Source organism: Leptodactylus fuscus, chromosome 3 (assembly GCF_031893055.1).
Source record: "Leptodactylus fuscus isolate aLepFus1 chromosome 3, aLepFus1.hap2, whole genome shotgun sequence".
NCBI lineage: Eukaryota > Metazoa > Chordata > Amphibia > Anura > Leptodactylidae > Leptodactylus > Leptodactylus fuscus.
In genome coordinates, this window is record NC_134267.1 from 191,501,124 (window position 1) to 191,528,638 (window position 27,515).

Sequence of the window (27,515 nt, forward strand, 5' to 3'; positions counted from 1 at the left end):
TGGCTTTTAGAGGATGTTTATTTCCTGACCTTTGTGTACAGGAAGTTGATACTGAGGCACAGTAAGTAGAAATGTCCAAGGAGTAAGGGGCTGAGGAGAGGTCTGGAAAAAACCTGGAACTAATGTTACCTCCCACCCAAACCGGACAAAAACGTATGATCCTTTCCCCCGGCATCAGAGGTAAGGGGACAAGAGAAAGGGCCGTGACGGGACTATTGATGTGGTGGGCTTTTTTATCCATTGCATTAGTCAGCTCATGGTAAGGTTGTTCTTTAGCAGCAGAGGGTAAGTTTCCATCCTGATGCCACTGGTGTATAATTCAAGGCTTCTCCACAGCCTGGAATATGATCAGCTGTAATGTCATAAAACCGGATGAGGGGATGAGGAGGGGGAAGTAAATACACCTTCAACACTCCCCCCTTTGTGCATATCCCTCCCTCACAAATGGCTCTGGCAGTGAAAGGGTTACAGGGCACTTCATGATACATTCTGCACTGTAGCAGGACAGTATGCCAATGACCGTGGTAGTTTAGACATTAGAATGACAGATAATAGCCTTAAAGGTGCAGTCTGATTCATCCAAGTCCATTGCCTGTAACGTGTGTGAGACCACCAAGTATAGCTGCACACCTAACAGTTTGGTCAGAGGTACTAGAAGGACAAAATGGTTTATACATTTCCAAATGGATCCTATTGGATACAGACATAAATTCCATAAAATCAGAGTAGTAGTTTCAGCAGACACTACATATACTCCAGATATCTAGCAACTAATAAAAGGCTGTAGTGGCAGTATATACAACTTAAAACAGGACTTCCACTATAGCTGATGGTGTGTAGACACACTTAGCATCACTATGGCAGACAGGTGCATCATAGGCTCCTTCTATCCAATAACGCAAATACCAATTTTTTTTGTTTTATCTTTTGTAAGGAACCAGAAGTGCCAGGTAAACCCTTGCAGCAGTGACGGTTATATAGGATCCTGGAAGGCAGAGGAAGAGGGTGGAGAGGGAGATAAGGAGATGACAGGTCAAGTGATTCAGACACAGCAACAGGAGAGTTAACAGGAAGCAGACATGTCAGCAGGCATTAGGCCTTTTCCACCACCGTGTCTTTTTGGGCCCCATGGAGAAGTCTTGTGGGCAACTGGAGCCCCAAAGCTGGGGAAATCCTCAGAGCTGGTCATGTCAGGAGCCTTGGGAAAAGGAAGGAAAACACATCAGTCTCACCAATTTTATACCTTTCTCTTTGCACCTCTGGGTTGGTGCTAGGAATCTCTGACCACTAGAGATGAGCGAATAGTATTTAAAACTCTAGTTTCAAATACCTCGCTCCACAGGAATGAATGGAAGTGCCCGGAGCTTAACCCCCTGGTGTCAGCCGCTTCCATTCATTCCTATGGAGCGAGGTATTCGAAACTAGAGTTTTAAATACTATTCGCTCATCTCTACTGACCATTTGATCAGTTTGCAAGAGGCTTACCTTGTCATTGTTGTTTCCTGCTGCCCAGGGAGCGTCACGTACAACAAAGCCCTTGGATTGCTGGGGCTTGTTCTCTTCCTGAGATGGTGGCTTCATGTAAGATTGCATCACTTCATTCTCTACCACATCAGACATCTACAGAAGGAAAAAAAAAAAAAAAATTAAAAATTCTAAAGTCATTAACTACAAATGAATCCTAATAAGTATTACACCAGGTTTTAGGTTAGGTCTTTAGCTATGACACAGCAAAAGATTTAGTGCTACGTTGCTTCCTTACAGGTAGTAAAAGCGAACAACCTGTGAGCTGCCACGCCAAAAAAAAAAAAAAAATCCATCAGGTTTGGACTTCTTCCAACTATCTTGACAGTCACACTTGCAAAGAAAGCAGCCACATTGAACGTTGGAACAGCTAAATTCACAGTTTATCCTTTGCCTCCTTTTCAGAAACAATGTATGTATTAAAAGGAAACCTACATATTCCTCTTCCAAATTGAGCAGATGATCAATGGCTTCATCCACATCCTCAGGTTTGCCCGTCACAGTCACAAGGTTGGGATCAGGGGCTCCACTCTGAGGAAAGCGAATATCCACCTAGACAAAAAGTAAGTTTAGTCAGATGTATTTGTAATGTATAAGCAGAAAAATCCCAAATCTTATCCTAGACCCTATCCCTGTAACATCAGTAATAAAAGCCACATGTAAACAGAATGGAAGAAATGTTCCAAACAGGTTCTAGGTTTCTCGTGTCTGCAGTGATGCGCAGCATATATCACTTGCTTGTGCATAAGTAGAAAATCAGGATGCAACAGTGCAGTCTCCAAGCACAACACAATGACCCCATATGTTTATATTCCACTTGATTGTTGGTATATTCTGGACATCTATTCTCTTTCCATTGGATAAGGCTGCCCATAGACATGAGTGTAGGATCAGCTTGAATGCAGCTGAAAAGATTGTAAGACTACGTAGGACCCAAGTGGGGAATGCTCCTCATCTAACTTTATTCCCCAACCGAACAAATAGAAATAAAATTGAAAGATGTGGTCAGAGCATGTACCTTAAATTCATCCATGATCTTGCGTATGGCTTTGCCTCTTCCACCAATGATACGGGCATGGACACGGTGATCCAAAGTTATATCCTCTGAAACCATCTGCTCCAAATCCCCAACAATTTGCATGATGGCCTCTCTAGCAGCCTCTGTATTTTTCTCATAACCAGTGATGGTGATCTGATCCTAAAGAAGTGACAAGGTGAACCATTAAGAGAGTCCAAACATTTACTTACTACAACGTGAAGCATATGGGTCAGTGAAAACTGAATGGATGGCATACAGATTGGCATTTACACTGACCCATACGCTTGAGTGAATGGGAAGAGTTGCAAAAACAGACAGGTAGAGGAACTACTCCTTAATTTCAGTCTCTTTTCTACAGTCGCAGAAACTATGGCTGCATATGTACATTACTGCAATATACACCTGAGGAGTGCATAGAATCCAAAAGGTTTGCATTTCAGTAGTAGGAAAGTAGTTAACAAAAATCTATTGGCTTACTTGGTTCTCATCATTTTTGTCTGGAAACTGGATGTTGACATCATGTTCAGTGCGGATTTGGCTGATGACTGCACCTTTGCGGCCAATAATTTTAGGGTGATACTTGGGGTCTACAGAGATGCCCAGCTTAAAGCTTCTCAGTGCCTAGAAAACAAGTGCCAAGGATTAGCGAGACCACCACAAATCGCTCAGTCTAAAAGATTCACATTTTGGAAACCAATTTAAAGTCTATCACCATACTTTACTCACCCTGTCCTCCTGCTCAGCCTGCAGCTCCTTCACTCGCTCAAGGAGACCACCTTTGGCGCGATCCAGGTTGGTAGAAAGCCCAGTGATGGTAATGATATCACACTGCAGCTCGGGGGCTGGCACTTGGATATTGACCTAACACATGATAAGCACACGTAACAATTAGACCTGTAATAAAACTAGTGAATTTTTCCCCTGAGACGTTTTAAAACCCTTACCTCAAACTCATCCATCATCTTGCGGATGCCTGCACCTTTCTGTCCAATGATGTAACGATGGAGATCATATGGGACCTCCACCTCGATACTGACTGGAACAAGAGCCTAAAGATACAGAAGGCAATAGCTGTGTGATAAATCAGCTCAAAAATGGTAAATATGCTCATTCCAATCATCATCTCCAAATCCATCCCCCATCACAAACCTTTAGAGCTTCGCTAGCCGTATCACACCTCTCTTTACGACCAGAGATCAGAATGATGTCACATTTCTTAGGGGAGCCTGGGTCCACAGCAACTTTGTTCTCAGCCCCTTCCTCTCCATTCTCTTGGGCTGGTGACTCAGGATTGGGGGCTGATGGAAAAGAGAGTTTGGTTTATTTAACATTAGTATCTAGATCAGGGGTGGGCAATTAATTTTCCCATGGGGCCACATGAGAAATTGTAATGGTTCTAGAGGGCCATGTGCAACATGTCAAATTTAGCTCCACCCGCTTCTATGCTGACTCCGCCCATTCTCAATCATCTTTCCATGTGCCCCCACAAAGTATAATCCGCCTACAGTCACCCGTATATTATATGTCCCCACATTATAATGTTCCCCTCCAAATGTCCCACGGTATTAAGTCCTTCTCCTGGTGCCCCAGTATAAACTAGCAGACACTAGAGGGGACATTAAACTGGGGCAACTAGAGGCAGACATGTCCCACTCCAGCTACCCCCCCATGGTTTAATATCTTCCTCCAGCTGCCCCAGTTTAATGTCACCCTCCATCTTCCCCTAGTCTAATGTCCCCCCTCCATGTGCATTCAGTTTAACTGCCCCCCTACATCTGCCCCTAGTCCTCCCTCCTGCTCACACATGCTGTCTCTTCTCTCTTCTTTATCATCCAGCAGCCTCCATTGCTGGCAGCTTGCAGAAGCACACAGTCCCGTGTGGCTCCGCCCACTAACGAGTCATAGCCTAAACCTGGTGATAGGCTGTGATGACATCAACTCAGGTCCTTAAACTTCTACAAGCTATGCGGGCCGGACAGAAGCAGTCAGAGAGCCAGATGTGGCCCACGGGCCGCACATTGCCCAGGTCTGGTCTAGATCCTAAACCCACTGATAACACATATCAGACATATTTCCTTACCCGCCTGTGGGTTCTCTTCACGGTCAGGGAACTTAATCTGTACACAGTGTTCTCTGGTTATCTGCTGGATACGAGAACCTTTAGGGCCCATAATGGATCGATGGAAGCGTTGAGGGATCATGCACTCAATGGTGATCTGTGCCTCCTGAAACACAAGATACAAACATTAGAATCACCATCGTGTTACCACACCTCTTTGGATTAAAAATTAAAATGATTTATTCTCACCAAATCTTCAATTATATCCAAGATCCGTTTTTTGGCAGCCTCAACGCACTCCTTTGCACCCTTCAAAGTAACGCGATCACTCTGTACACCGGAACGAGGGAAGCTAACAGTAACACCGCCATATTCTTCTGCTATCTCCCGCAGCACTTGTCCTCGTCTGATCACAAAGTGACGATGGTGTTTTGGGTCCACAGCCATAGTGTCTTCAACGATGTTATCCTATAGTATAACAATGAACATTAAAGTGTATTCATGATCTGATTGGAGGGGACACATCTATGCCCAAAGGTCATCTGCAGTTGCAGACGATCTCATTTGTTAGAAAGAACAGTAAAAGACCACCAACAGGTGACCAAGATTTGCAAATCCTTCTCTCACTAGTGCTATGAAAGTGGCGTTACTAGCATCTATACAGAAGGGATTACTTCTGCCAAGCAAGATTCCTAGCAATGCTGAAACGCAACCTTTGACAGCTGCTTTGTGTACACCATTACTTGTATGCTGCAATTGATGGAAATCAGATAGTTACACAGCTTCTGATGGGCAGTGGAGATGAGGCCACAATTTCTGCAGACAATTGCGATAGCCCGCAGTATCAGATCTGCTTCTCTTGTAAGTCTGATAAGTGATAAGAAAACCTCTAAAAAGTGCTTACTAAGCTTTTGATTAAGATTTCCAGTTCCTTCTGTGCATCCTTCACAGCCTCCTCTGTGCCCACAATGGTGATGAGCTGCTGGTCTTTATCTTCAGCGGTAGGGAAGATTATACGGGCTCCAGTTTGGTCGCGCACCTTGCGGATGTTTCCTCCTCCTTTACCAATTAAGAACTTGTGATATTCTGGCTTAGCTCGTAGCTCTGCAGTAAAGCTCTTTGTTTGCTGGAACGAAATATTAAAACTATTAGCATCTATAGAATTAAGGTCTGATACAACAGACATTTCAAATCAGCCATAATCTAGCTTTTAAGGCCCATTGCACACAACAGTGTGCGGGCTGCCAGCCGTGATTGAATGGTACAGCCCCATTTATTTAATGAATGGTATCTATGGACGCATGGCCGCAAAACTAGACAGGAACGGTCCCGAGTTTTGCAGCATGGACTATCCGCCCCAAACACTGATCTGTGTAATAAAGAAATGAATGGGTCTGTCTGCTATCCGGACACTGACATAGCCCACGGTCGTGTGCAAGGAGCTTTAAAGTAAGATATTCCTATTAGTACAAGTTAATGTGCTACAATAGTAAAAAAAAAACATTGCTACAATTGCCCTGTAGACTGTACCGTAATGTATGCAAATGAAATCAAAGTCAATCTCAGTGTACTTAGAAGCCAAGGAATATTCCCAAAACAGTTGGCATGTGATGTGTTAATACTGTGTATTCCACACACAATGTCAAGTTTTATACAACTGCTCACCTTACAGCTGAGAACAGCAAGCAATGGACTAATAAACGCAAGACATCGCACACTACACCTCTAGGACACGCTCTCCTAGTACCACTGATTTGTATTTTTGGACAATCGTGCTTTGTGATTCCTCTCTTAAGCAATCCTCACAGACAGATTTACCTTTTCCTCTGCCAGTTGAAGCAGCTGTTTTTTGGCCCTCTCTACATCCTGAGCTGGTCCACGAATCGTCACTGTATCACTTCCAGAGCCCTCGCTTGGGAAGTGGATGTGCACGCCTCCGCACTCTTCCATAATTGATCGGATAAAGCGCCCCTTCGCTCCAATAAGGGAGTTGTGCAGTTTAGATGGTATACTGACCTCTAGTTCAGTTATATTAGCCTGAAACAATGACCAGCAAGGACAAAGAATGAAAACCCTATATAAGATTAAAAGGACCGACAAATGTAACCAACGAAAATACTGCTCACCAGTTCCTTCTGAATAGCCAGAATCCGATCCCGTGCAGCCTCACAGTTGGATCTCTTCCCGGTAATGACAATCATTTCGGAGTTGCTGTTCTCCGCTGGGAGGTCAATTTTAGTGTTACATTCTTCACGAATCTGGACAGGGAAACAAGAACACAATGTAAGAGAAAATGAAATTGAAGTATGAAAGGAGCAAAAAAAAAACACAATACACACTGCCAATGGAAGACATCTTACCTTCTTTATATTAGCACCACCTTTACCAATGATGTTTTTGTGGAACTGCTTAAAGATCGGTACAGAAATGGAATAACTGTTCTCCACCTGAAAGAAAGAAAAGCCTTCAATGCATGCAAATACAAAAGCTCCAGTTTAGAAAGTCAATTCGCATTTCTTTGTGCCTAGCGAATGGTTTTTAAAGTCTTCGTCATCCGGGCAGACTGTAGCATACAGAAAAATTGCATGTTGGATGACAGACTACAATTTGTAAGATACTCTAACAAACATACCCAGTGGTATAAACAAGTCAAAGACACAGAAGAATCTTCCATGAAAAGGAAAACCTACTACATAGACTATTGCAAACAAAGGGCAGGTTTACATCAGCACCCAATCTCCGTTGTGCAGGTTTCTGTTTCCTGCCCAAGAAACTGGACCGCCCGTGAGAGTCTTCTGCTCTCCACAGTGAAACATTTTTTTAACGGGACAAAGTCGGACATGCAGGACTGTGTCCAGTATATTAAAAAAAAAACAAAAAAAACAAACAAACACGATTTCTCCGGAGAGCAGAAGACGCTCACAGGCACTCGCCAGCGGACACTGAATGCCGGGTTTCCATCTCCTGTCGGCAGACGACGGAAACCTCAAAACGGAGATCGGACGTTGGTGTGAACCCGCCCTAAAAGGTAAGGAGTCCATTATGTAGATGTGATTATTCTACATTGGGTGAAGTCCATGTATGCTTCCCATCTGACCAAATTTTCAGCATATGGTGGTCTTGAAGAAATATTTACATGGACAACTTCTGGGCCCATTTACTTGTTAACACTCATCGTGTCATGGCACATGAACACCCAAGCTTTACTGCAGTTTGTACAATTATTATTATTTATTTATTTATTTTTTTTAAACTACAGCATGCTGTGTGGTTTATTTAAGGCTTGTCATGGGCATACAGAGCATCACTCATTTGTGTACCGCCAAAACTTTCTGAAACTACAGCTGTCAAACAGTGTACTACATTAAAGGATTTGTAAATGTGTAGCTGGGTGTCACCAGTTGGTGGTGTGTCCTTACATAATGACACTCTCCAACCAGTGCCGCTGTGTAGTGAAAGACCCCTTTGTCACAGGGAATGGTAACACCCAGTTAATTTATTCCTAAAACTTCTAGGAGGAATAACAGGGAGAGCACAGTATTAAAAATTAATAGAACTCTTTACTTGCTCACACAGCTTGTATTATCTAAGGAGAATAATGCTGCTAGACACCTCAAACAGCTGAAATTCAGCTACCTGCTCCTCCTCTCCCCCAACATCTGCCATCAAGAGGATTAGTGAGCCCCTATACACATTAGATAGTTGGAGGATGCCACAGAAATTGACAAACTTGGCTGACCTTTATTGAAAAAGTATGGTCAGCTTATACTCCGTTCAGTTTCCACTTCTAACAATAACAATATTATGGCTTCTTGCACCACTAGATACCACTGGAACCTGACAGACTGACTGCATTGTCTTCTTATTAGAACCGAAAATCTGAAACAAAGGCTCTGATTTCAATATGATCACTAATGTCTTAGTCTTACAAGTTTTGCATAATGCTTTCATCTTCACGGAAAGAGAAATAAAAAAAGGAAAATCTGTTTGACATACTGCAATAAAAAAGTAAACCCCATGGAGTGAATAGTCAAAATCTATCCATACCATTTCTGAGACCATCTTTTGCAGATACTTGGTGCACTTCTCCACCTCATTCTTGGGGCCACGCAGCTGCACAATGTCACTCTTGGTGGTAGGATCTGGGAAATTAATGATCACCTAAGAAGAAATTGGAATTATTGACATTCACTCTTTACATTGCTGGGTAGCGGTCAATTAAATCTATTGAGGTTGTATTAGGAGTGACTTACGTCAGGGAATTTCTCACGAATCTCCCGGATTCTTTCACCTTTCTGTCCAATTATTGTTCGATGGAATTTCTGATCGATGATCAGGTCCTTTGTGCGCTCATTTTCCTTTATTAAAAAACAAAAACCACATTAGAGAAGGCTTGAAAGCCTTTTATTTAAAGGGGATCTATCACTGGGAAAAGTCATTTTTAACTAATCACACCTTTGCATAGCCTTTAGAAAGTCTATTCCACACCTACCTTTAGTATGTAGATTGCCTCACTGGTTTCTGAATAAGTCCGTTTTTATTCATATGCCAATTAGACTGTTGCACGATACATCGTGCACACCTCTCCTGTTGTTTCCTATGGGAGGCTGTTGCTGATGATGACTCAGCTTCCTGTTTGCTCACACACATAGGAGATAATAGGCGAGAGGAGGCTGCTGGGAACTTCCTGTACTGGCTGGAAGCTCATTAGCGTATGAATAAAAACAGACTTATTCAGAAACCACTGTGGCAATCTACATACTATAGGTAGGTGTGAAATAGACTTTCTAAAGGCTATGCAAGCATGTGTTTAGATAAAAATGACTTTTCCCAGTGATAGAGCCGCTTTAAGCCAAGGTGAATTCCTGCTTGACTTACCATCCGTGACGCCAGCTCCAGGAGCTCTTTCTTTGCTTGCTGCACACCTTGGGGATCTCCTTCAATTCTGATCTGACTGCTTTTCTCACTGTCCTGGGGAATTCGTACAGACACTTTGTACTGCTCCTTTATCCTATTGACTGAACAAGTCAACATTGTAAGTGTGTAGTCCCCAAATTGTGTGTGCAGTTTGCAAAACCCAACTTTACTATGGAGAGAAAAGTCACTCAAGACAACCCAGAATTACAGACATTTAGAAAATGTATCCTATCCTAGCTAGAATATGCTAGAGTAGTATCAGATGTGTCCAACCTCAAAAAGTTTTTCTTTTAGAGGTCGGACAGATCTGATAACACTCTAGCGTATCCTAGCTAGGATACATTGACAACTTCCTATACAGAGAGTGGCAGCATTCAAGTAGTTCTGTGGCCTCTTCATTCTGATAATCCCCACACGAATGCTCAGATGAGCATGCATGTGGCAAGAGATTAAGCTGCTGCCAGGCACTTCCAGATCATCTCCAGTGACAGCAAAGGACTGGCCATATTGAAATCCAGCATGTCCTATTTTCCATCACTAGTCTGCTTTTGTAGAGTTAGGACATTCCCCATACACATTAGATGGTCAACAATGGGTTCAGCTATTCACGTGTGCATTGCCACCTCTAGGCTATGGGAAGTGGAAGATCAGAATCAACTCTTCATACTCCATATTCAGTAGTGGTTGATGGTAAACAAAAACTTATTAAGACCAGGCATTGCTAAGGCTGGTGCCAAATATTGTCCAGGATCACTTGTACAGGGACTTACTGTTTGTCCCGCTCTTTCCAATGAGGTGTCTGTGGAATCTGTGGTCGATATTAATTTCCACAAAATCCATTCGAGAGATCTAAAAATAATAAAAAAAAACATTGTGAACTGAAGAGACTAGAACATACCTGAAAACTTTATGAAATGCGCAGACACTTACTTTATGCCTGGCTGTTTAGTATTAGCACATAGGTAACCAGAGATCAAATTGGCTCTGAGGAACCAATGAGACCACTAGTCCCTTATGCGGCCTGTGGTTAGAGGTACCATGATGGCAAAACAGCATAGATGAGAATCCAGAAGCAAGGTCCAGATTCCCTCGTCTATACCCAAGACCACATACCATGTTTCCTTGAAAATTAAAGTGAAATTTGATATTGCTTCTACTGGCAACAAGCACATATTTATGCATGTGGGCCATAATGTATGCATTTTAACCTATTTCAACATCAAAGGCTCAATAGAAAGAACAAGAAGTATGCATTGGAAAAGCAGCACAAATTCTAAACCAATATCACTCATCCGGGTTTTGGGTTTTTTTTTTGCAAAAGCCGACAACCTGACATGACAGTGCAATGTAGAAAAAAGAAGCCAAGCTGAACAGGTCACAGCCTCTGCATAAAGCAATACTGCCATTCCCATCACTGACGCTTATACAGTGTGTCTGTTTTATATAAAAGGACACCAATATATCTACTTTTCACCATGCACAAGAAGATTTTCCTTTTTACTTTATGTCATTTTAGTTTCCCTCTTCCTAAGCAATCATTTCTTTTGCATATAATTTCTACTATTAGCCAATAGTGTTTTCTAGACAGAGCGTATAAATGATGTTTTTCCATGAATGCATGCTGCACAGCACTCTGCCGTCTCTAGTGCTCCCGTGGAAGTGAATATGGGCGCCATCCACCACACCAGCCCAGCTAACATGCAGCCCGAGTGTCTCAAGACTGTATGTGGATTAGGAGAAAGGTCCTGCAGTCTTCACTTCATAGAAAAACCCAATAGGCCAAGGCCTCATGCTGCAGAAAAGCTGCTTTTTAGGCAACGTCTGCAGATTTTGTTTTGGTATTTCCGTCATCAATTTCAGTGATTTGGAGTTTTAGAACGTTTAAGAGTCACCAATACAGATCGGCAACTACTGAGCATAGGATCAAATGAACACAAAGCCAATGCTGAACATTCATGTAATGAAAGCTATAAAACTGATAGGACCAGCCCATTTCATACAAGCTTTTTATAGTGGATTTAAGTTAATCCTGTAAATGGCATCACAAACAGTCTGGATAGAGAGTACAAACTAATAAAGCTACCTACCAGATCACTGACAAGCGCTTCCATCTGCTGCTGGGCAACAGTAACATCTTCTGTCGGACCCTCGAGAGAGATCTTGTCCTCGCCTTCTGTAAACTCAATGTGCACCTGTAGAGAGAACCCCCCGATATCATTATACCATCCAACAGACATTTGTCATAGATTGTGTTATGGCAAGTGGCAAATAGGAGTAGCCAGTTACTGACCTTTGGTATCTGCTGTGTGATCTTTGCTAAATTTTGTCCTTTTTTGCCAATTATGAACCGATGCAGCCAAGATGGAGCAGAGACTGTGGCCACAGTGAAGCTGTTAGCCTAAGAAAACAGAGAAAACGCGTCAAGTCTTGTTTTGGTTTTTTTTCGGTGTTGGTGGATATCACAAGGGTGTATAACACTGCTCCCAATACCTTAGCGTACACTTCAGTCAGTGCTTGTCCCAGTTTTTCAGGTTCGCCCCGCAGAATGACCGTTTCTGAGCTGCTGTCGCTGGGTGGTATCTCCACAGACACTCCTGTACGTTCCAGGATCTCCTGCAGGCTATTTCCTTTAGGGCCAATGACATACTTGTGTTGGGATTTTCTCACTTCTACTGCAATGCTGGTGGTTTTCTTCTTCTGCAAAGTGATAGGGAAAAAAAAAAAATATTACATTCTATAGGAGCAATAGTGCACTACTGTCACACTGGATTTTCCAGATGTGCATATCTATCGGACACCACCTTCAAAAGGCAAACAGTGGAACCTGTTACCCACTGGCTCCCAAAACACGTTGTAAAGGAGGAAGCCCTTACCTTTTCCTCATAAATTTGCCGGATTCTTGCCACTGCCTGGGCCAGCTGATCTTTCTCGCCCATGCAAACAATTTCAGTTTTGTTGACACTGGGAGGAGGGATGTTGATTCGTGTTCCAGTTTCGTGCATGATGTCATTTACCGTTTTGTTGTAGGCTCCAGCAATGAAAGGGTGGTAGGCCTTTTCAACCTCCAAACGTTCCACTGCTCGTTTATCCTGAAGTAGGAGATATGGGAGTAAGACAAAGAAGCCATAGCCATCACATAAAAAGACTATACAATACCTGGGCCACTCATCCAAAAACAGATAGAAAAGTATCCTTACCTGCTCGGCAGAGATGAGCAGAATCTCATGCCGTGCTTTTTCAATGCCCTCTTTGGTGCCAGTGATCTTTATCAGGTTACTGGCATCGTCGGGCCGGGGGACTTGAATCTTGGTAGCGGTTTTCAGTTCCAAGTCCTGCAGCTTATCTCCACTTTTACCGATCACAAAACGGTGGTGTTCCTTAGGGATAGCAATGGAGGCAGAAGCCTAAAACAAATAAAAATCCATACATTAAGAAAAACTATTTTTTTACAACAAATAAAAGTTGGGAGTTATGGCTATCAAGCCGTCGTCTGCAGTTCTACCCATGGAGAAGGCAGCAATAAACAACAAAGTTACCAGGTAGCCCATGTAAGACACACAAGTAATATTTTACAAAGACGCTCTGTGTAGCCACCAGCATCCATGGGCATAGTGTATATGCTCAGCTAAACTTGCCAGGTATAAGTTGTGTTCACCTACAAGGTCACCTCCATTAACACTTTATACAAATTTAGGAGGATAGACGAGGTTCCAAAAAGGCAGATTCTGTGGTGTGTACACAGCAAAATCTCCAGTATATTATGCCCTGTGTAACACAGCTGGATCATCTGCAACATGAAATCAATCGATGAATATTAATGCTGGGTGTGAATAGAAGGGAAGTGCCTCTGCTTCACCCAGCCATGTAATGGACCCATACATTAAATCTCCATAATTCATGTGCAATGACATTTTCCTATTTAAAAGCCAAATCGTACATTGCTTTTCTAAGTGTATTTGCTAAATTAACAAGAATGTGACAAATTGTCAGATACTGCCATAAAGGGGTTGTAGTTATAAAATTAGGCCAAGTGCAGGAATGGATTCCTCTATACCCATCCTCACTGCCGATGCTTCCAGCCATGAATTTCAGTCCTCCTTGACAGGTTTGGGGTACAGGGCTGCAGCCAACCACTGGCTTCAGTGGTATACAGCAAGACTGAAGTCGGGAATTGGCTGCCGCTTTGAGGTGTGTATATGGCACATCCCACTGCTGACATATAAACAGATCCCAGCACAAAGGACCTCAGTGCTGCAAAAGCCAAAGGGGAACACAAGCAAGTATTGCTTAAAGCAGTGGTTCTCAACTTTTCTAATGCCGTGACCCCCGAACACAGTTCCTCATGTTGCGGTGACCCCAAACCAAAAAATAATTTTTGGTCCCCATCATTAATATACCTCACGTAAACCAGTAACTGTGCACAGTTTGCCACGTCTGTAGATTCATCACACACAGTATTATATGCTGCTCAGTACGGCCCCCCCCAACATACACACACGCAAAAACCATTATGTGCTCCTCAGTACACACCCACCCCACTGTTTTATATGCTCCCCAGTACGCACCCACCCCACTGTATTATATGCTCCTCATTACACCCCCCACTTTATGATATGCTCCTCAGTGTGCCCCACACACACTTTATCATATGCTCCCCAGTACATATGTACCCCCCACACTTTATTATATGCTCCCCAGTACATATATACCCCTACCCGCCTTACAAACACACTATCATACTTACCCATGAAGAGCCGCTGCACGTCCTCCTCCTTCAGACTGCAAGCGGGATGACTAACGTCATCACGCCTGCGTCTGGGTAGAGGTCACTCTCTGCCGTCCGTGTAGGCCGCGGTCGCACGCCTAAACTGACAGCTTTCAGTTGTATGTGCATTTGCACATACAACTGAAAGCAGCGATCCGCTCACTAACGGGGAATCCTGGATTCCCATTAGTGAGCGATGTAGACGGTGCGCGGACCACATGCGGCGGGCCAGACAAATGTCCTCGGCGGGCCGTAGTTTGAGGACCCCTGACTTTAGGCGACCCCTGTCGCTGACTAATACATAGGAATAGCCTTAAGAAAGGTTAGTCTTCTCCGCACCGCTGTTCGGTAAAAATCCGGGTTTTCTTCGGTATGCAAAGGAGTTCTCTCGCAGCATTGGGGGTGGTCCCCAGCACTCAAACAGCACTGTAGGTGTCTCCAAGAGAGCAGCATTGGAGAAACCTGTGTCTTCTGTCTTGGGTTTCAATCTTCTAGGCCTCAGGCCAAGCCAACTGTGCATGCCGGGGCCACAAGAAAATGGCCGCTTACACAGTAAGCTGGTGTAAGCGGCCATTTTCTTGTGGCCCAGGTATGCACAGTCAGCTCTGCCCGAGGCCCAAAGCCTAAAAGATTGAAACCCAGGATGGAAGAAGATACAGGGAGAGGCCGTTCCAGAAGAAGATGGAGGCAGCACTGGAGATTTCTCTCACAGCATTGGGGACACCCCCAGTGCTGAGAGAGAACTCATTTGCATACCGAAGAAAAACGGGATTTCTACCGAATGGCAGCACGGAGAAGACATCTAAAGGTAAGAGAAGAATAGCCTCTCTTAAGGCTATTCCTATGTGTTAGTCAGAAAAAAAGGGTATCCAATGATAGGATCCCTTTAAATTTACCAAGATGAATTTTACAGCCTCTTTTAAAGGGTTATTCCCATTTTGACAAGATGGCAATAACTGCTTCCACCAGCAGCCAAGCAGTGCTGCTCTACAAGGTTCCTATAATTCCCATAGAGGTAGTACATCTGGCTACGAAGTTTCCATGACTGTAAAACTATGGAGACAGAATGGCTCAGCTGTGCCATGCCTTTTCTGTAGCGACCATTCTCTTCTCCTCTATGGGGACAGCGTAGAACTGAGCTGCTCAGCTGATCTCATGACCCACCCTAGGGGCAGTTACTCCCATCACGGCAGTGATTTGCAGAGGTTGGAATAACCCTATAACTCTAAGACTGGTTTCAAACAGTGCTATTTGGATTAACATCACCATAGTAGATCCAGGAAGGAGCAGCATAATGCCCTTCTTCATTTCCCATTGCTTTTGAACTCACTCCAGACTGTCTTAACACTTGTGAACCACCGAAAGTGACAATATAAAGGCATTTACATTGCACGGATAAACATGACCTATGTTACTCTAATTTCCAACTAAAAGACAGACAAGTAGCAGATACAAGCTGTAGGCAGCCTGACAAACTAGAATGTTCACAACAAGAACTCCCATACTTCGATACGCAACACGTGGGACACATCAAGTCTCCTGACACCAGACACTGGCAGAAAAGTCTGTTGATCTACACAACATTAAAGTGTCCCCAAAGATCTGGTAAATTAATCTGAAGAGGATTTAAACTGCATCAGGTCCAGAAATACTGCCTATTCCCACTAAAGCCTTCCCCTTAGAGGTAGCACAACTACACTCCCCAGCGGACTACAAATTAACCTGTGTGACATGAGCACCATCTTACCTGGGTCTGCAGTCGTGTCACTATCTCCTTTCTTGCTTTCATTACAGAATCGAGTTTTCCAGAAACCATGATAGACAAGCCTTGATCTTTGGCCAGGGAAAGTTCCAGTTGAGCCCCAGTCTTCTGCATGATGTCTAAGCAAATCTTGGCCTGCTCGCCCTCCCCAAACTGAGCCATGTCCTTGTATCTACGCTCTTCCAGAGGGACATGGAACACCTAGATGAAGAAAACCATCAATACTTGAGAATAGATATTTTGGGGTTGGTATAAATTCTTTTTGTTATAAGACTGAAGAGGCTAATGCAGTCTACGTTCCAATGGACATACATGGGTTAAATGGACAAACACCCACATAGATTATTCTCTTTGTAGGAAGAGGGAAGGTCCATCATAAGAATGCAAAGTCTGCAGTAAAAGATAACCTACTAGTCAACCAACCTGAGTGATAACGGAAGACTTGATAGGCCGAATTTTGCTCCATGCACCTGCAGGCTCAGAAGGGGTCTCGCTGCCAACAGCCTTTTCCGGGAGGGGTGGGAATGCATCTTTGTAAGTGGGTGGATCACTTTCCTCCTCAGAACCAATGGCTGCCACTGTAAAGAGAAGTCAAAAACGTTGAGCATTGAACTCCTAAAAGAAGAAAGGTTTGAGGAGTAAACAGACAATTCACCAACCTCTGACCGTTGGTTGGGTCAGACCACTACGATGTTCATCGAAGCTTTCCTGGGTAAGAACCGCCACCGAGCTCATTGTCCCACGCAAATCCGTGTAACCACTGCAACAATAAAGTCATTTCTTAATGTGCGAAAAGCAATGGAGATCCCATTCTAAAATATAAAGTACCATTAGCTTTCTAGATGTAACTTGTTGAAGGTAAAGAGGTGGCATAAAGGATAGGTCAATTTTAAGTCAAACTCCTTTAAAGAGGACCTTTCACCGATTTGGGCACAGGCAGTTCTATATACTGCTAGAAAGCAGACAGTGCGCTGAATTCAGGGCACTGTCGGCTTTCCCGATCTGTGCCCCGGGTAAAGAGCTATCGGTGCCGGTACCGTAGCTCTTTACAGTCAAAAGGGCGTTCCTGACAGTCTGTCAGGAACGTCCTTCTCCACAGCAGCGCCTATAGCGCTGTACAGTGTGAGCGGGGAGGAACGCCCCCTCCGCTCACAGTGCTCGTCCATAGATGAGTATTATCAGGAGGAGGGGTCCTCCCCGCTCACACAGTACAGCGCTATAGGCGCTGTTTTGAAGAAGGACATACCCGACTGTCAAACGCCCTTCTGACTGTAAAGAGCTACGGTACCGGGACCAATAGCTCTTTAACCGGGGCACAGATCGGGAAAGCCGACAGTGCGCAGAATTCAGCGCACTGTCAGCTTTCCAACAGTACATAGAACTTCCTGTGCCCAAATCAGTGAAAGGTCCTCTTTAAGACCTCAGCCAAATGTAAAGATTGAGTGAAAAGAAGTGGAATAGAGACGCCCAATACAAGTGTTACTGCAATGCTTCATGATGGGGACCAAGCCTTCCCTTGCTAAACCTGATAAACCAGACGTCATATGCTTTAGATTTTTGCGGCAAGTACAGAGTAGTAAAAACCTACTTAAGAAGAAAAGTTCAAAGACAAGATAGCTGCTCCTTTACATCCCCACACCTTTTATTAAGCTATTTCAGGAATTAGGACAAGGCCAGGAGGTATTTTCACCAGTAAGTTTTCATTCCTATCATTACAGGCTGCATCTTACACCAAGTTAATGTGAATATCAAGAGTCACATTTATTAATAATCTGATAAATTAATAAAATCTGCCATCTAACTGATCATGCCTCCACCAATATGAGTAAACCATTTCATATGTAGATTCCCTATTATGGCATATGGGTTCTTCGGCCTGGTACCCCACTCAAGCTATCCCTATATTGTATGGACTGTTTTGTATCTGAAACACTGCCATGTTGTACTAAGTTTCCTTTGCCGCAGCCACTGTATGTCTCTTCCCAGATGTTTGCCAGTGGTTGAAGGACTGAAAACAAAGGAACTGACTACCATGATGGTTGCAAGTTGTCATCTCAGGTGTCATCTCGGAGGGAAGAGTAAACTTACCAGCTAAAGGGTCAAAAGCCAGAAAGTCCGTCCGGTGAGCTGAACGCTTTTATCAGCCTGCCAGCTTCTGCAAGAAAGAAAAAAAAAAAATGACGTCAGTACACATACAGATAAGGTCTACAAATAGCATTGTATCAGAGAAAAATCGACACTAAAAGACAAAATTCTGCATATTTTACTGTACTTTTCAATATACAGGGTATTAAAATGTCCAAACTACCTCAAAGATCAAATATAAGACAATAAGATACTCCTAGGTCCAGACAACAACAGCCTCCAAGTCACTACACTGCTGCTGCGGCACACCTTTAGCAACACGAACAGTGACATAAGTAGCACAAAAACCAAATGGTATTTTTATCATCATCAATCTGCTCAACTAGGAAGGTCATAAACAGACAAATGTACACAGGAGAAAATAAGCAACACTTCCACAAAGAAGAAAACAGACCGGTCCAACAAGTCTGACAATCAGAGGGAAGGACGTTACTCATGTGTACGCATATGGAAACACTACTATGGCAATCCGTATGATTTCAGAGGCTGCACAGTCCCTACATTTCCTGAAGCAACCGTTTCCTGGTCCACGGCAGGAAAACATGACAATGACTTCAATGAAAAGGAGTTATTATCACAAGGTTTCCTGTATGAGTCTACCTTGCTCCGCCATGTCTATTAAGTTTTTATGAAGCGAAAACCAATGAGAAGTTAAAGGGTTTTCCAGTTCACCTCATTTTCAATGACCCCATTAGGGAGTCATCTAATAGCTAGTGTAAGATGCAGCTAAAACAACTTACTCGGGGCAACACGGGGGCCTTGCGGCGCTCAAGTCCTGGGTTTGTACGTTGCATGGATTTCATGCCATACTCCAAAGACATACTGATAGGGGAAAAATGTACATTGTGAGACCCAATATGGGACTCACTTTTTGTGTGTGTGTGTGTGTGTGTGTGTGTGTGTGTGTGTAAATTGTATCTTACTCTGGGAGGACCTGTCCTGCATTACAGTCAACCCACTGATGTGAATGGACACTATATAATGCTTACAGGAACCCTAACACTAGGATTTATCCATATGCAGCATTATTTGTGCGCAAGGCATAAGCTTTCAGAGCATACCTTTCCTGTGCTCAGATCATAGCAAGTTGCAGGATGCACCAGGGGCGTGCCTGTGACTACTGGTGCAACCATTTTAAGCTTCCTCTAGCTGCCCCCAACGTCAACAATCCAAATAATTCCCACCCCCTGCAGGAGCCTTAGTCTCTACTGTGCCAGATCTCATATTTACCTATGGCACATGTACAGTACTGTCTTGGATGCTGTGGCCAGGAAGAGACAGTACGGTGCGTGTGTCTGACACCCCAAACAGTTGAAACTGGTGGGCCAGGAGTCACAGGTTTACCCCTTGCACTACTAAGCTCATTTGCATATAGAAGGAAAGTGATATTGCTGCAATCTGACATATCATTAGATCACATGAAAGGCATGGTGGGAAAGCCTTTACATTGCCCTACAAACCACTGCATAGACATTTTGGGGAAGGTTTTCTCACACATCCCAGCTTCTCGCTTATTACAAGGGCAAAAAGGTTATTAAACAACAGAAAACTCCTTCAGGCTGAGACCACATATTGCAAAAACACAACATGGAAACACCACAGCAGAAAACGCTGCATTTACAGTACTTGTAAAGTGGATAGTATTCACACATTGAAGAATAAAAATCTGCAGCAGAAAAGCTGAGTTTTCAAAACACTTGTGAATTATACCCGCTTGACTTTTCCATACAAGTATACTAGGGTCAGAAAGTCCAGAGGAGAACACTGCAAAACTGCAATGAAAAAAAGCTATGGAAAAAACCATGATGCTTCTCTGCAGCTTTTTTTTTCTACATTGTGGTGTTTTTTTTTTTTTGTTTTTTTTTTGTTTTTTTTTTGGGGGGGGGGGGGTTTGCTGTGCTTCGCTATGTGGGGCCTTACATCTAGTTTATTGCAATATCTAATTAATTCCCATACCAGACCATACACCCATTCACTAAGCACTGTGCTGTCTATGTTAAAAACCCAGCCCTGTGATTCACTTCATACATTTAGAAAAATGTCTGCATAAGATGTATCTAAAACGATATATGTATGCCATTGCTTTTATAGGAGGGTGTCCAGACCACCACTGACAAGAAGCGCCTCCTGTTTTTTTCAGGACATATTCATATGTAGGAATTTGATTGCAAGAATTTCTGTGACAATCCTACTAATCTAAATGGAAAATGCCGAAATCCATGTTCTTGTTGCCAATATTAACAGAACCGGCTTTCAGTTGTAGAAATTTCAACCAAAAAAAAAAAAAAATCTGTCACATATGACTATACTCTAAAGATGGTCTTCAGCATCTACTGGGCAATACAATAGTGATCAAGCTGGCGTGGATCATCATAATACTGTATATACCTCAATTGTGCCTGGGCTACTTTGTAAAAATAGATGTGGGTACATCAGGACACCGCTCTGTATGAGGGATAGGAATTGTGTCCCCTAATACAATTCACGCTTCTATCTATTCAATGTACAATTTCACATCCTGTTGACGGCCATTTCTGAAGACGGGTTTCCCTAAGTTATAACAGATGTGAGCAGGCATCTGGAATCCGCCCTTCTGAATGTGTAAGAGTGAAAGGGTTAATATCACTTAAATTAATCCACAATATTGAGAGAGGGCCCTTTAAATAATTCTAGAAAACAAGCAGAGCATCTAATGTAAGGGCTGCAAATCACTGGTGGGGCCGATCCAGATGTGCTCCTGGCCTCTTGTGTGGGGAGGAGGCCCCAAGGGACGAATAGGAGGATCTGCACGCAACACAGTGCACAGTCACAACTCGTCCTACTATTACAGGATCTCTGATAACCAAGGTAACGTTCTGCTACCAAGAGCTGCACACGACACGCGAGACAGATCCTTGCAGCATCACTGCAGAGCTACTGACCGTCCTCTCCTGGAGTACAGAGAGAACGTAGCACTCGCAACCTCACGGGGAAACTGGAATGACATTTACTCCTTAAATACTCTGTTGTAGTAAATGCAAGTCCTTGACCTGTTGTTTTTCAATGATCTTGTGCCAATACAACAAACTGTCTGGAAAACATTATGTCACAGTATAGTACAAGGTAGACTATGCAGCAATAACGCCAAAAAATACATCACCTAGGATGTCCCCTGTCTAGAGACGTCTAAGAGTGACAGACATAGGTGAAACAATCCCACTGTCGGCTAACATTTTACATTTGTACATTCTACAGTCATTGGTGTCATAGGCACATGGTTTACCACATGACTACATTAGAGCGATAAAGTCTCTTAAAAGGTATCCACAATTCAAAAAAGCCGTGTTACCTCGAAACGCATTGTGTCTTTTGAACTGATCTTCATAAAAATGGGTAAGTGCTGATCCTTCATGTCACTGTATTCTGGTGTTACACTCAGAGGGGTATTCCATAAAACTAAGTTATATTCAATAATATAACCAAAAGCACATTACTACTCCCCTCCGCCGACACAGATCAAAGGACAGGCCGATCCATGGAGGTAAGTAGGCCCGTGTGGATTCGTGGAGGTAAGCAGAACTGCTATATTCAATACTAAAATAAATACACCCCCACTCCCCCAGGTAAACCCCTGTAACGTTCAGTCCCCAAGTGCTAATCCCTGGAGTTGGCTATAAGCCCTAGTGTTTACTTTGGTTTGGTCCATGTACACAGAATGCCACACAATTCAAGACTAGCACTCAATACAGAGAGAAAAGCCAAAGTACCGTATATACTCGAGCATAAGCAGACCCGAATATAAGCCGAGGCCTCTAATTTTACCACAAAAACAACTGGGAAAACTTAATTGACTCGAGTATAAGCCGAGGGGGGGAAATGCAGCAGCTACTGGAAAATTTCAAAAATTAAAATGGTCGGAGTTTTTGAGTGCAGTAGATGCTGGGGAAGGGGAGGGGGTGTTTTGGTTGTCTGTCTGCCCCCCCCCCCCCCCCCCCCCACACACACTTGAAATTCAGCCTGGCTGAATATAGGGTATCTGCAGTGCTCCTATTAACCCCTTCCTGACAGAACAGGAGCACTGCAGATCCCCTATATTCAGTGGACCGGGCACTTTCAGACACAGGGATACCTAATGTGTATAATGTGTTTCACAGTCATTTTCTAGTTTTATATATATTTTAGGGAAAGGAGGGATTTAGAACTCTTATTTATATTTTTATATTACTTTGTTAAAGCTTCCTTTTTTCACTATTTTATGGGAGATTCTATACCTTACTATTGTGGCTGGTCATGGACACCCCCACCCCCCAAAAAATAATTTTTATTTTTTTTTGCTTGACTCAAGTATAAGCCGAGGGGGCTTTTTCAGCACAAAACCTGTACTGAAAAACTCGTCCTATACTTGAGTATATACAGTAATAAACCCCTAGAAATCACAGATAATACAGTAAGGAAAGCGCCTCACTTCTGTGGTGCTGTTTATGCTGGATTCATGGCCATAATACATCCAGATGAGAAATTTGAGATGCTGTAAGGTAGTTGGGACAACATTTGCAACTATGATACAGCCTAGATAATAGGATATTTACAGGCCATGTGAATATAATCTTACACAATTATGGAAAAGTAATCTCATTTTCTGACGATTGCTGTATGGTCTATGGGAAATACTGAAACAAATGACATGAAACAATACCGTGGTCATAGAGGCATATGGTGTGGTGGTATGAAGTTTAGTAAGCCATCCAATGGATGATCAGTCACAGTCTTCAATAAAAATCAGGTTCTGCAAGTCTTCTGGGCAAGGAGAACAGACCAGACGGCAACTCTTTAACAAAGGATAATACACAACTGATCCTACATGGACACGACCGTGGTGGTTTTTACTGTCCGCAAACTGCAATGTCAGTATGTCATTCACAAAGACTTGTATGATCCCCTAAGCTTGTCTGTTCTGCAAACATGACCATGAATAGGAGACTTCATAATTTGCGGCACTTATATATGGCAAGGACATGAACACAATAACTACAGGCCCATAGGGATGAATGGGTTCACAATTATATAAAAACTATGGTCATGTGCACAAAACCCAACTCCTTAAAGAAAAACGGTTCTAAAAGGTATTTCATTGTCATCCACTTATTTCTGTTACAACATAGAACAATCATGTCAGATTGCTATTGGCTGGATGGTTTACTATATAACCTCTTAAGGCTACCTTTATACTTCACAATTGGCCACGTCTGGTGCTGTACACAAGGTAACCACAAAGACAATACTAGGATGGTTTAACCACAAGATCCTGCAAAGTATAGCTTGTCAGTCAAGTTTATAGGACGACCACTAAAACGGCAGACCATGCTAAAAACAGATACTCTGAAACACAGCAGTACAAAGATTTTATGAGCGGCTTAGACGTTATTCTGTTGGTTTGAAAATAGGTGAGCCCAACCTTTGCTCTATAGATTAACCCTGCAGATCCCAAAGTCCATCATGCTCTTAGAAAGGTAATGACAGTTCAAAGGTTATGGCACTAACTTGACAGCGTAGAGCATTCCTATACTTTCTGAGCCTCCAGCTTGCTCCATCTGCATACGTCCCAGTCTACACCAGCAGATGTTCCATAATTACTTTGCAAATAAAGATTAGAATTAGGAACAATTTAGCGCCAGCGTTCACGAAGAGCTGTAATAACACACGACTTAAAGTGCTCTTAACTGCGTGCTTACTTAAAATCCATAAGACAAGTAGATAAAAGTCTGTCCTGGGGTTAGTATGTGCTGCAAATATATTCACTTTAACCGTAACACTTTATAGCACAATAAGTTCACAGACTACGTCCTCCCCCAGGGAGAAAAAAAAGTTAACTTTGCCTTGTTCTAACCGTCCAATAACAAGTCAGCTGTAAAAGCGACACTGATTTGTAGGCGGATTCATGTCATACATGTGAGGAGGAAGTGTTAACATGAAGAGCTGCTGTGTAGTGCGCACGAGGGATCAGCGAGGATCACTGTCACCGGCCAGAGCTGGCAGGTGTGTATGTGCTGAGAAGGAGGTACACACTGCCTGAGAGCATGGAGCAGGCTGGAGGGACAGGCCCCTCTGTACTGCCACCTCAGCACAGCCTGTATTACCGGTATGGGGGGAGGGGACAACTTAAAGGGCCAGAGCTCCCTGCCAGCTCAGCAAACACCATGAATGTTCTTTAGATCGGTTTAACCACTTTGTGTCTGCAACTATCAAAGTGACGTCCTCTCTGTATACATTAAATCTAACTTTACACAAGTTAGTTTTGCTATAAAATTGTTTGGAATGTTCTTGCTACTGTCATATGGTTAAAAGTTAAGTGAAGCAGCTACAATAACTTTCAACAGAAGTATACAAAGTAATGAGTAACATCATAAGCATAATATAACCGTGGTCTACTATAGATCTACTACATCACTGGCAAAGCAGCATAAACAACAAGCCAACATGCTAATGAAGAAGCACGTCTATACAGATTCTACTAGCCAGGCTTTATCACACACAGCCCGCCATACAGATTCCTTTGGATCTTAGAATGCCTGGAATTAAGGAATGTGCTCGCAAAGAGTAGGAACTCAGAAGGAAGTGTGTTTATGGAGCAGAGAACCAACCGTACAGACTGAGCAAAATCTACAGACTTGGGAGTAGCTGGTGATATCCTTGTAAAAATGTTATATATTGTGACAAGTAATGTAGATTAGGACCAGGGGGCACCCCACAGGAGACACCCCCCCTCCCCTGTGTGACAGGGCACAGTAGTCTGTAGAAGTCTATACCACACATTTCTAATTTTTAGTACTGCGAGAGCAACGGCACACGTGTACTGCCACGATATATCTAGGCCTTGATTTACCGCTCACAGATAGAATAGCTGATGTGACAAGACCAAACTCTAAGGGTATAAGGGTTGTAACCACAATGTCCGAATATACCGTAAACCTAAGCATCAGCTGACTACATCTCGTGTGTCACCTTGTATCTTTTCTCCACTTCATTTAGCATATGTTCCTGCAGATTTTAAATTTAGCACATAAATTATGTGCAGATGTCTGTCAGCATCTTTCTGCAGACATCTGCAGTGTCTGATCAGTCAATTTTTTTATTATTACAGTGGCCCCACCTAACCAGATATGAACCCTCATCTTATACTTTCTGCACATAAAGGGGGGAGCACTCCTACCCAACTACAGTAACAGACATTCTGTCACTGTGTAGACCCCAAGTCATGCGTGACATCCTGGAAGAAAGTTTATCCCTCTGCTATGTACATAACTGTATGAGTATCTAATAGTAAGGGTCCTATTACAGCCATCAGTTTTAAAGGAATCTCAACGTCAGCATCAAGACAAAAAAAAGTTAATCTAAAAGGCAAAAGAAATTTCTAAAGTTATCAACAGCTCAGAAGAAAGTTGACTCAGTCCAGCAAGATATGGCAAAACTCCATCAAAAGCATCCAGGCATTGTGGCAATATTCATAACATTATAAGCCTTCTATTAACACACATCTGCGTTCCCATTAATAATACACTGCCCCATATGGTTTTGTATGACAACATATGTTCACAAGTGAAAACGTCAGGCCCATATTTCACCGGTGATATGGCCATGAGAAGCTGTTAAGGGGCTATTGGATGAACCTAAGAACTTCTGCAAACCCTCTATCTTTTGCTTTCTAAACACTTCTGTGTCCACCAAGTTCTGCTCCCTTTACTTTCTATCCAGAGGTTTATAAGCCCCTAGTGTTACACTGGCCTGCAGCCTTCACTCTACAGCACATGCTTGGAGTTGGCTGCGCTACAAAACTATTCTGCAAGTTGCAGGTCGGCCATTTTTTCTTTTTGTGAAATACAGATATTACTCCACACAAAAATAACGCTAAAAATAAAAGTAACCATTTCAAGAATATGAACTCCAGAACTCAAATGTATCACTATCTCCGCAGAAGAATAGTGTGCGTCACCAACTAAAGTTACCCAGCCAGTGAGTCCACTCAGATTTTCACTTGCAGAGATTGCAACATAGACTGCTGACTGGAGATGGATTAGGAGGATTTCACCTCCCCCTCGCATACCCCTCCCACCCCAGGCCTCATTCTATGCCAACGTCACCATTTCAGGCCCAGGTTAAACCTCTGCTACTTGCAAGTTACAGGATTTAACCCCCACCTCTCCAGGTGACTGACAGGTTACTCATTAGGAAAAATAAACTGCTGGGCAATTCACATGTTAGATAGCAAACACGCCTGCCATCCTATTAACTCCTGCTGCCCCAACACACTGTCCCATATGGAGTGTATGCCACTTTCTAGCAGCTGCCAGGAAAGAGATACAATGAAACACTTGGAGGAAAGTTACTAAACAACAAATGTTACAATTTATTATAAAACAATAGGGAACAAAGTCACAACATGAAGTGCTGGTGATCCCATCGCCCATATTATCGAACAGATCAGACTGCCCTGGAGTCTAGTCTATCCCAATACACCCGTGAAGGATCAGTAAACATTAAGTTTAGGCGAAACTCCCCAAGTGATCGCTGGGAAAAGTTATCAAACAAGTTTTGCGCTTATCTGAATAGTGAGCTGATAATCTGAGGAGTCACGAGTAATAACTCACAATACCACATCTGTATAGACATATAGGTCATGTCCTTACGGCAGATCAAGAACTAAGACAATTACTAAGGGATTATTATGTTTTTTTTAATTAAAAATATGAGTTGTTGAAATTTAAGAAAATATTGTTGGTACATGTGTAAAGGATAAGACTGATCTATGGAGTTAGGTGACTGTTATAGGGGGGTGCAGGAGCTGGGGCAGTCCAGCTGCTACCAGGAGGGGGGTATACTGGCCAGATCTAGAAGTATGGGGGATGTGATCATAAAGACTGCTGAGAAGGGGGAGATGTAGCAGAGCGGAGAGTGTAGAGGACACATCAGCAGGGCGCTGGGAAGATGCAGACACGTAGCAGTCAATGACAAGTGCTGCTCCACTGTCCCAGCCTCACACAATCCAGCCCAGCGTTACTACTCCACGTAGGCAGTAGCAGGCACGCTCCCTGCCCAACACACTCCGTACCCCCCTACAGCTCCCATAACCCCCCTGTTACATACAGCGCTGTGCTAGACCGAGAAGCCCCGAGCCCTCCCCCGGCCCCCTCCCTCACACTCACTCCGTGTCCCGATCCGCTGACTGCCGGGGAAAGCGTCGGCCGCTTCGTCCAGCGCTTATATAGAATGAGGCTTAGCCTATCAATTAGAGGAACGTCATCAGCCGCGACACGTCAGCCAGAGGATG

The 27,515-nt window shown here is 43.3% G+C and overlaps 1 protein-coding gene across 1 annotated transcript; it reads right to left on the bottom strand.

The window, feature by feature from the left end:
* Nucleotides 1–27,515, bottom strand: HDLBP (high density lipoprotein binding protein). The gene is made up of 28 exons (XM_075268948.1): nucleotides 27,391–27,515; nucleotides 18,155–18,221; nucleotides 16,726–16,826; nucleotides 16,490–16,644; nucleotides 16,052–16,267; nucleotides 12,737–12,943; nucleotides 12,413–12,628; nucleotides 12,030–12,236; nucleotides 11,830–11,937; nucleotides 11,627–11,731; nucleotides 10,310–10,388; nucleotides 9,501–9,640; nucleotides 8,876–8,980; nucleotides 8,670–8,783; nucleotides 6,983–7,069; nucleotides 6,749–6,880; nucleotides 6,441–6,659; nucleotides 5,527–5,748; nucleotides 4,872–5,090; nucleotides 4,644–4,788; nucleotides 3,713–3,861; nucleotides 3,508–3,612; nucleotides 3,290–3,424; nucleotides 3,041–3,184; nucleotides 2,543–2,722; nucleotides 1,960–2,076; nucleotides 1,486–1,620; nucleotides 1–1,198 (listed from the first exon to the last, which is right to left on the bottom strand). The coding sequence occupies exons 3-28, from the start codon at nucleotides 16,799–16,801 to the stop codon at nucleotides 1,064–1,066; spliced, it is 3,852 nt and encodes a 1,283-aa protein (XP_075125049.1). The 5' UTR covers nucleotides 16,802–16,826; nucleotides 18,155–18,221; nucleotides 27,391–27,515; the 3' UTR covers nucleotides 1–1,063.